The sequence below is a fragment of the Priapulus caudatus genome, unplaced genomic scaffold, assembly GCF_000485595.1.
Source record: "Priapulus caudatus unplaced genomic scaffold, Priapulus_caudatus-5.0.1 Scaffold273, whole genome shotgun sequence".
Lineage (NCBI taxonomy): Eukaryota > Metazoa > Priapulida > Priapulimorpha > Priapulimorphida > Priapulidae > Priapulus > Priapulus caudatus.
In genome coordinates this window covers 168,919-178,513 of record NW_014577334.1, presented here as the reverse complement: position 1 = coordinate 178,513, position 9,595 = coordinate 168,919, and the positions used below count along the sequence as shown (strand labels likewise).

The 9,595-nt window shown below is 38.0% G+C and overlaps 2 protein-coding genes across 2 annotated transcripts in view; one reads left to right on the top strand and one right to left on the bottom strand.

Moving 5' to 3' along the window:
- Positions 1-5,065, top strand: part of LOC106808400 (protein zwilch homolog) — a 9,840-nt gene extending 4,775 nt beyond the window's left edge. The window contains exons 10-17 of the mRNA XM_014811111.1: positions 411-504; positions 889-1,032; positions 1,513-1,592; positions 2,054-2,210; positions 2,540-2,708; positions 3,502-3,594; positions 3,991-4,109; positions 4,600-5,065. Coding sequence (XP_014666597.1) covers positions 411-504; positions 889-1,032; positions 1,513-1,592; positions 2,054-2,210; positions 2,540-2,708; positions 3,502-3,594; positions 3,991-4,109; positions 4,600-4,697 — 954 coding nt within the window. The 3' untranslated portion in view covers positions 4,698-5,065. The remainder of the gene's footprint in view (positions 1-410; positions 505-888; positions 1,033-1,512; positions 1,593-2,053; positions 2,211-2,539; positions 2,709-3,501; positions 3,595-3,990; positions 4,110-4,599) is intronic.
- Positions 5,066-5,076: 11 nt separating this feature from the next.
- Positions 5,077-9,250, bottom strand: LOC106808402. Its single transcript, XM_014811113.1, has 3 exons — positions 8,932-9,250; positions 8,497-8,603; positions 5,077-5,159 (listed from the first exon to the last, which is right to left on the bottom strand). Exons 1-3 carry the CDS (start codon positions 9,067-9,069, stop codon positions 5,150-5,152), a joined length of 255 nt encoding a protein of 84 aa, XP_014666599.1. The 5' UTR covers positions 9,070-9,250; the 3' UTR covers positions 5,077-5,149.
- Between the last annotated feature and the right edge of the window lie 345 nt (positions 9,251-9,595).

Here is a 9,595-nt window from a genome sequence, read left to right as displayed (position 1 = left end):
ATATATATATATATATATATGTGTGTGTGTGTATATATTATTATTATTACATGTATTAAGCACAACACACGCAAACATATACACATATTTGTGTGAAACAGAGGCCTGTCAGTTTTTACGAGATGTAGAATCACTGCAGTAGCTCATGTTGGCTGGATGGGCTTATCACTCTATGAAATTGCGCTGAAACGTTGGTAATGAACTACATATGTGTATTTACGTATTTATGCTCTATCATCCATCACTAATGAGTGTTAAATGTATAGTGTTTTTACTAATCTTACTAGTCTACACCAAGTACTAAGCTAGGCTTTAGCCTGCACAATTCCAGGTATGCTCTGTGGTTTCTATTCTACAAATAATGAAATCCTGACAGGCATTAGCTTCTGCAATGTTTTTTCAATTTTCAGAATCTGCACAGTGCTTTAACAATAGGGGAGATTACTTGGCAGAATGATAATAATGAATCTACAACATTGGCAGCAGTCAAAATGCTGATTGAAGGTATATTGTAATTTATTATATAATAGTTAATAGCATGTACTAGTGTTTTTTCTCGCAATTTTAAAATATTTTAGCTCGTGCATGTATGTAAAAATGATTCTTTCAAAGATATGAAGTCTCTATAGATCTTATTAGGTCTCTATAACTTGCCAAATGGCAGCGAATCTGTAAGAGCATGTGGATACGGTTCTGTTACCCAAGCTAAATTACCTTCCTCAAGAAAGAACGGAGTGCTTGTGATAGATACATGAAATTAAATTCCACAATGAACACCTGTATATATATATAAATATATATAGGCCTATAGTGGGGTTTTTAGTAACATTCTTTAGAACATACATTTCTAACATCAATTTAGTATGATATAACAATTTCTGCTTACAGAATTTGATGTCAGATTAGACAATACACGGAAAGAAGAGAAAGATGATTTACACAATGACACAAGACAGCTTATGTCCGACTCGAATGCTATGCTGCAAAGGGTCGATCTCGACTTCACAGACAAGCTCTGGAACATACTCATTGGTGTGACAAGTTGCCTGAGCTGCTAATGCAGGGTTCGGGTCTACACAATTATCTTGCAAGGAGGGTCCATGCAGAAAATTCTTTTCTCCGATTTTTTTGCTGGTTTGCTGGAAGAAAATTCAGTAGACCCTCACCTCGTAGTGCAAGTCAATGCATCTCATTACAATAAGTTTAAGTACAGCAAGTTGCCAGAGGAAAAAATAATTATAGTTGAATCTGTGATTCATCAGATTTCAGTTAGTATGATGCACCACTGGCATTGAATTTATTTTCTCACTCTGAATTCTTATTGTCCGAAATATTGTTATAATAGAAAATCTTCACTGTTTATTTACCTGATCACTCCAACATGTTATTTCAGCCTCTGTAAGTCATCTGCTTTTATATTACATGTCAACTTTTCGTATGGGAGAGCCATGTTAATGGTTTATCATAAATCCTTTATAATAAACTTTTTTTACTGATGTTTGGTTTTAACAGAATCGTCATCATACACAGAGCTCCTTGACAGCTTCAGAGAAGTATTCACAGCCTTGCAAGCTGGACATATTGAACCAATGGTATGGCTAAATATATCTGCATTGTTACAGCTCTACTAGTACACAAGAATTTGCTCAGAAGCAAATAAATTACCTTTATTTGTTGACCTTTGTTTGTTAAAAGGCATATTTTGTTAGTTTTAATAAATGGCAAAATATTCACTGATCATAAACAGTAAACATGAAATTAAATCTGCTAAACCCTAATACATTATCTTTCTGATATTTGTTCAGGAAGTTTTAATCTGTTCATAATAAACAAAAAATTAAATGAGAAAAGTGGTGACCTGTACTTTTCCCATCTCTACATATTGACTAACCCTGCACGAGATGACGCAGAATACGTAAAGTAGTCAATGAAACTGATCTACACTTATTCAGATTTAGGTATTACTGCTTTGCGGGTTCTTCACAGAAATAACATAAGACAATTATTCAGACTATTCTATATGAATTCAGATTCATATCTTCATGCATTGCAGGTTAATCAACGAAATAACACTCAGCTGGCACGCTTGGTGCGTGACTCCTACAGTGGCAAGATGGCCACCCCAGACCTGACAGGTGCACTACCACTGCAGCTCCTCCTGGAGATTGGAATCGAAAAGCTTACCGTTGACTACGTCACTGCCTTCCTAGGTAGAGAGCGTTGCACCATTCATTTCCTCCCAAAGATTTTGTTGTTGTTAAAATTAAAATAATTGTGTGCTTTTGCGACATTGACTAAAAGAATGGTTTGCTGTTATAGAACTACACAGTGCCGTTACCCAAAAGAATTGCGTCCATTTCTGCCATTACCTGAAAAAATTGCCAAAGATTTTCTGAGTTTAATAAGTCAAACTACGTTTTACGTTACAACGGCCATTTTCGATCGCAATTACCGGAATCGGTTTTTTTACGTAACGACGGCGATTTTTGATCGCGTCGTTGCCACGGTCGCTTCCATTGTCTTGTCGCCTCATCCGCAGCCACGGAAGTCGTGCACCTGTTTGACCTTGACTACTACCTGGCGACGAGTCGCGCGGACTACGGCTGTCAGCTTCGCGTCACTGAGAAGCTGCACGCTGTCGCCGAGCTGCTCGTCCTCTGCAAGGTGTTCCTCGAGCTGCCCGACAAGCAGCTGGGAATATTCGCAAGGTGTGTGTGTGTGTGTGTATGGGGGTGGGGAGGGGAGAGAGAGAGTGTGTGTAGGGGAGGGGGGGGTGAGTGTGTGTGGGTGTGTTGTGTGTGTAGGGGGGTGGGGTGAGTGTGTGTGTGTGCATTCTTCCTCGGGCTGCCTGACAAGCAGTTGGGAATATTCGTGAGGTGCGCATGTGTGTGTGTGTGTGTGTAGGGGGGGGGGGGTCCGTGTGCGTGCGTGCATGCTTGTTAGTGCGTGCGCACTTATGCATGCATGTGTTTGTTTGTTAGTTTGTGTATGTGTGTAGGTGCATGCGTGTGCGTTCATGCGTGCATGCATGAGTATCCGAACCATACATCCACTGAATACTGAATTCCAAACTGTTGGCTCCTGAACGAAATTTTGTAGAAACGGTCCAAAGTGGAGTATGTTTATGAATGGGGACTCCTAGTACTTATTTACCGTGAAACTGCTGTCCTTGAGTGTGCTTACTTCTGAATTTGAATACTCCAAAAATGAGACTTGATTTAGCTTCATCATAGACAGTCACCCTTCCTGGAATTTCATTCATGTCTGATTTTTAAAACCAATCAGATTTTACTTGGCATGCCTAGCCATTCATTAATAATCGGGAATACATCGGCAATGAGGGTTAATGCTTAGCGAAGGTCGGAGCGAAACGCTTTACTCTGTAAAAGCGTAATCTAAAAATGGTCATTCCAGAATATGAAAACGTTTTTGAGCAGTGTTGTCAGTTATTAATCTTGTGTATCAATTTTGCCCTCATGCAAATTTATTTTCTGAATTTAGGCATGCTCTTAAACAAATGGAACATTCGGATGATGAGGAACCAGAATTTACAATGCCGTTACCTTTCGAAAACGTGATGTCAAGCTGTCAGTCGTAAGTTGCATTAATAGCTCTTCTACCCCTAATTTAGTTACTTGATTATGACAAATCATGTTTGATGTAATGAAAGTATCTGGTTATTTGTCCCTTGACAATGCTTGCTTTTTTGGTTACTTGGCAATTAGTTACAATGAGTACGAGTGCATTCTTATGCAGTTTTCCTATTTGAATGAGAATAGCATTTTTTAGCATGTAAAGATATGTTTCATGTTGTTTTGAAAACAGTAAGACACGGAAACGATCTACATATTAGATAAAAACACATATTACAGATTATATCACTGTATATATTTGTAGTTGAATTTCTAGTGTAACATAATTGTGCATACAGCAGTAGAATTCCCCTGAGTGTATCATAGTACATTAGTTCTTGTGCTGCTCTCTTCTTAGGGATGCACCAGCGATGTGGGGGATTGAAGTAAGCACAGAGCGTGACCAGCAATATCTGACTACACGCTATGAACTCAGTACAGCTGTCCCGTTTCCACACATGTGGAAGGAAGACGCAGGTAAGCATTATGGGTGCTATATAGGCAGGCAAGACAGGCACGTGTAACTGGCAATTAAGCCTTAATTAGTACACTGTGCCTCCTCGATGCAAGAAATACAGGCTGGTGGACTGACATTTTTGCCTGATTTATGGGATCGCGCAAGATTAGGATTAATACAAAGGTGTTTACTAGAGCAGCCTGCAATTCATTGTAGTGAATGTCATTTGTTAAGGACACCGGGTTTTTGCGAGTTCATCCATTTGAGATCTGTAATTCTACACATGATGCTATGCTTAATGTCACATTGATGAAATTACATCCTTAAATATTTCAAATAGTATTCATACTACGACCAAAATTAACATCTATCCCTGAGAATGATTCAGCTTTGACACTGTTTGGCAAAGCGCGAATGATATTACAATTGGTGGCACTATTATTTGTACGTTCAAGAGTGCCTACGTATTTAACACAAGTGTACATTAGCTCGTAAATACAACATTTGCAGAGACAGGTGGCAGCAGTACGCGTCACACAGATGGAAGAGATGAGGATGTGAGGTATTTCTGCACTCTCATTCGGCACAGCCACATGCAATTTCTTTAAAAAAAACTTTCAAGTATTTAAATTAATTAATTAATTGTAACTATTTTGAAATACATTCACAGCTAAAACAATTATTTGATAGGTGATATAATGGCTGTAAGTTTCTGTAAAAATATTCAGAATATCACCACGTATTTCAGCACTGGATATCGTCTTAAAAATAATTTTGAAAAGTTACCTTATTCTGGAAATGAATTTGAACATGAAGTATAAGTAAATTAAGGTGTCTGCAAAATTTTCCCCCTACGTGGTAATTGATTGCTGCCAAGATAACCCTGGTATATAAATGATATGTATTTTTACAATTAATGATATATGTGTACATGATGTGTTATTGGTTATTAAATAGCAATTATAAGGCTCTATAAGGTATCCTGTTGTTTTGCATTAGTATGATAAATGTAGCAAATTCGATGCAATCTTCATAGGTTATCGCTTCCTTAAATCTTGCATCAGTCTTCCCTACAATATAAAAAAATTAATCATGAATAAAAACAATTAATCATTCAATCCGATTCTTGGGGAGCCTTACAATTAGATAGCTATATTGTTTTTATGTTAAGATGCCGTACACAATAATGGTAGATTGTCTCCCGTGATCTGGTGCGATCTGGCCGGATTTTGCTGCGTCTTGCTCACTCTCAGATATGCCCTTGTCTTCTACTACAGGATCCATGCCCACCTGCACATATTACAAAAAAAATGTTAGTTAGCATTTACGTGAAAACGCCGCCTTTTCTGTACTAAACTCTCTTTATATGATTACTGAATGAACTTAATGAAGAATGTGATAAAACTACGTCACAATAACCACGTTGTCACTATTAAGAATCTGATCAGTGATCAGCTCATACACTTGTACAACCAGATTCTGGCACGTAAACATTGTATTACCATTGTCACCATAGATGTGAGCACATTTTGATCTTTCGAACTGCCAAGAGTCATATTGGCCTATAAGTAGATTCATTTATTATATTATACACATATCACGTGTAAAAGAAAGATGTTTAATTTGTGTGTTACCTTTTCTAACACCGTGGAATTCGTTTACACTAGCATTTCGTTCAACATCTGTTACTCCAGTTATCCTTTCACCTTCTCCTGGTACGGGTCGGTTCTGTTAATGTTCTGCTTTCCGAATTCCTACTTGCCTTTCCCTGGCGCACATATTCATCACATTGCTTCCTACAGTCCTGTACACAATTGGATCATAGTGGATTACGACAACATGACACATATATTATGCCACGTGACATATTAATCAATCAACAATGTTCAAGCCAAGCCTTCAACACTTACTACAATTTGCTTGCAACATATAATGTACCGTAGGTATGTATGCACACTATATCACACATAAACTTATAGCCAAAATGTGGCTATCAGATTATTAATACAACATGAAGCGTAACTGCAGACTGTTGTATTGTTACCTATAACCCGATTGGTTTTGTTTTCGTTGTAATTACCTGTGTGTGCCTGTTTTTATTGTTATTATACAGGGTGACAAAAAAAACTGCAAAACCCAAACAAGTGTTAATAACTTTTTTGATATTGATGTTAACCCTTTCCATTTTTCAGATTTAAATGAGGTGATAGTTTGCCATATCAGATTAGAATCAAGAGGTTTTTCAAGATGCCTTGGACTTGTCTTCGACTAGAAAATCATATCTGGTCCGTGCGAACGTACTTTCGACACACATCGTTCAAAACATGCTACAAGCACTTGTTTCAAAGAGCGGACTTCAATTGCCCCACCTTATCAAACAAAGGACTCATTCTAAGATGGGTAAGAAGTTCAAGGCGTGCATGGGACTGTCAGAACCCAATGCACAAAGGGAATACTCCCACACACTCATGGAGACAAGGAATGCAGGGACAGAGGCAGTATTGACCTCGTCGACTCTTGTCCTCTCCAATATAATAAACTTCAAAGAAGCGTTTCTTTGCGCGCAGCCAACACTTGGCATTCGATGGGTGTGAGTCTCTGAGGAGAATTTATGATTATGATCTGGCATTCGCTAACCTACAGGATAGAAATTAAGCATAAGCTGACCCAGATAATCTTCTCCCAGTAGACTTCCCTCGGAATCGCCAAATTGTGGCTGCGCCAACGTAACGACTTCTTTATGGACTGCGTGGCCAAACCGAGGTCCTGACTGAGGTGATGTTCTCCTCTGTCCTTGCACTTCTTTGTCTCCCTGAGTGTGTGGGAGTATTCCCTTTGGCATTGAGGTTCTTGACAGTCCCATGCACCCTGAACTTCTGTACCCATCTTAGAATGAGTCCTTTGTTTGGATAGGTGCGGCAATTGAATTCCCTCTTGAAACGTGCTTGTACAGTTTTGAACGATTTGGTCGAAAAGTACGTTTCCACGGACCATGATTTCTGTCGAAGAGTCCAAGGCATCTTGAAAAACTCTTGATTCTAATCTATTGGCAACTATTCACCTCTTTAAATCTGAAAAATGAAAGGGTTAACATCAAAATCGATAAAGTTATTAACACTTGTTTGGGTTGCATTTTTTTTGGGTCACCCTGTATTTGTTGCTGATATTGGTGTGATTGGTATTGGTAATGTTGTTGTTGTTCTGCAGTCACTAACTTATGCATCATCGTTTCAAGAACCATCTTCTTTAGTTTCTTCTGACTTGCTTCAGTAACAGTTTCAGCCTGGCTCTCATCCTTCTGCAATTATTAACAACAAAGATTTCTACTAGTTAATACAATTATTTGTGTAATCACACAGATAAAAACGTCTATCCGCAGTGAGGCTGCGATTTTAGTGTATTAAATGTCCTTTTCTTATTTGGTAATTGCTTAGCATTATGTTAAGTTTATAGCACCTTTACACCAGCAAATAGTCGTATCATCTCTTCATGGGCAAAATCCTTGATATCCATCGACTTTTTCTGAATCTTGTCTGCTGGGACGTCGTCGTTGAGCTGCATGTTTGCCATCCTTCTCTGCCTCTCATTCTCTGTCTAACGATCATAAACAGTATAATATAGTGGCTAAATTTGCCTGACATAAGACCATTTATGATACAACACTCGTATATTGCTCTTACTCGATCCTCTCCCAACTGCCAGCCCTTGGAGCAACTGGCCAGTAAGCTTGTCGTGTGGAATTCAAACTAGTGGCCAGTGTAAGAGAGTCATTGTTTATTGGGGATGGGGTTGATTAACTTCATACACCTACATAATGATAATGGGCTTGTCCAGTTAACCCAGTTAGACCCAGGTCCTGTTGTAATTGAGAATCATACTTCTAAACAAATCCCTATTTATGAACATGCCTAGTAGAATACTATGAACCATTTTTCAGTTTATTGGGTGTCCGACACATTTGATACTTCCTTTGGTGTATATAGGCTTGCGGTGTGTCATTTTGAAATGATTACCATCATAGTAATTAATACTAATTATTCAACAAAACGTTAGGTTGTGTGGGATTTGAACCCAGAACCACACACCCCAATTTTGTCATTATAACTGTAGATTAGTGGATTTTTGGTTAATTGGTGAGTTATTAGAGCCATCAAAGGTTCATAAGTATGGTGTACAGGAATCGTACCCAAGTGACAAATGAGCTGGTTATGGTATTAAGCTCCTTTTGCCTAATATTTTTTACTTTAGCATAGTAATCATTTTGATATTAACTCAGCAAAATCTTGCATCAGTCTTCCCTACAATATAAAAAAATTAATCATGAATAAAAACAATTAATCATTCAATCCCGATTCTTGGGAAGCCTTCAATTAGATAGTATATTGTTTTTAATGTAAGATGCCTTACACAATAATGGTAGATTGTCTCCGTGATCTGGTGCGAATCTGGCGGATTTTGCGGTCTTGCTCACTCTCAGATATGCCCTTGTCTTCTACTACAGGATCCCATGCCACCTGACATATACAAGTTAGTTAGCATTTTAGTGAAGCCGCCCTTTTCTGTACTCACTCTCTTTATATGATTAACTGAATGAACTAATGAAGAAGTGATAAAACTACAGTCACAATTAACCACGTTGATCATTTTTAATAAATCTGATCAGGATCAAGCTCATACACTGGTACAACCAGATTCTGCACGTAACATTGTATACATTGTCACCATAGATGTGAGCACATTTGATATTTTCGAACTGCAAGAGTCATATTGGCTATAAGTAGATTCATTATTATATTATACCATATTCCACGTGTAAAAGAAGATGTTTAATTTGAGTGTTACCTTTTTAACACCGTGGAATCGTTTCACTAGCATTTCTTCAACAATCTTAACCCAGTTATCCTTCACCTTCTCCTGGTACGGGTCGGTTCTGTTAAGTTCTGCTTCCCGAATCCTACTTGCCCTTTCCCTGGCGCACATATCATCCACTTGCTTTCCTACAGTCCTGTACACAATTGGATCATGATACGAAACATACACATATATTATGCACGTGACATATATCAACAATGTTCAAGCAAGCTCAACACTTACTACAATTTGCTTGCAACAATATGTACCGTAGGTATGTATGGCACATATATCACACATAAACTTATAGCCAAAATGTTGGCTATCAGATTATAATACACATGAAGCAGTAATGCAGACTGTTGTATTGTTACTATAACCGATTGGTTGTTGTTTTCGTTGTAATTACCCTGTGTTGCTGTTTTATTGTTATTATACAGGGTGACCCAAAAAAAATGCAACCCAAACAAGTGTTAATAACTTTTTTGATATTGATGTTAACCCTTTCATTTTTCAGATTTAAAGAGGTGAATAGTTGCCAATCAGATTAGAATCAAGAGTTTTTCAAGATGGTCCGTGGAAACGTATTTTTCGACCAAATTGTTCAAAACTGTACAAGCACGTTTCAAGAGGGAATTCAATTGCCGCACCTATC

What these genes read in the sequence shown, in the direction of transcription:
- LOC106808402 (XM_014811113.1), bottom strand. Translation starts at nt 9,069, where the DNA reads ATGTGCGCCAGGGAAAGGGCAAGTAGGATTCGGGAAGCAGAACTTAAC. An exon ending in GATTCCACGGTGTTAAAAAG is followed by an intron (nt 8,604 to 8,931) that starts GTAACACTCAAA and finishes TGTATATGTCAG; the next exon opens with GTGGCATGGGATCCTGTAGT.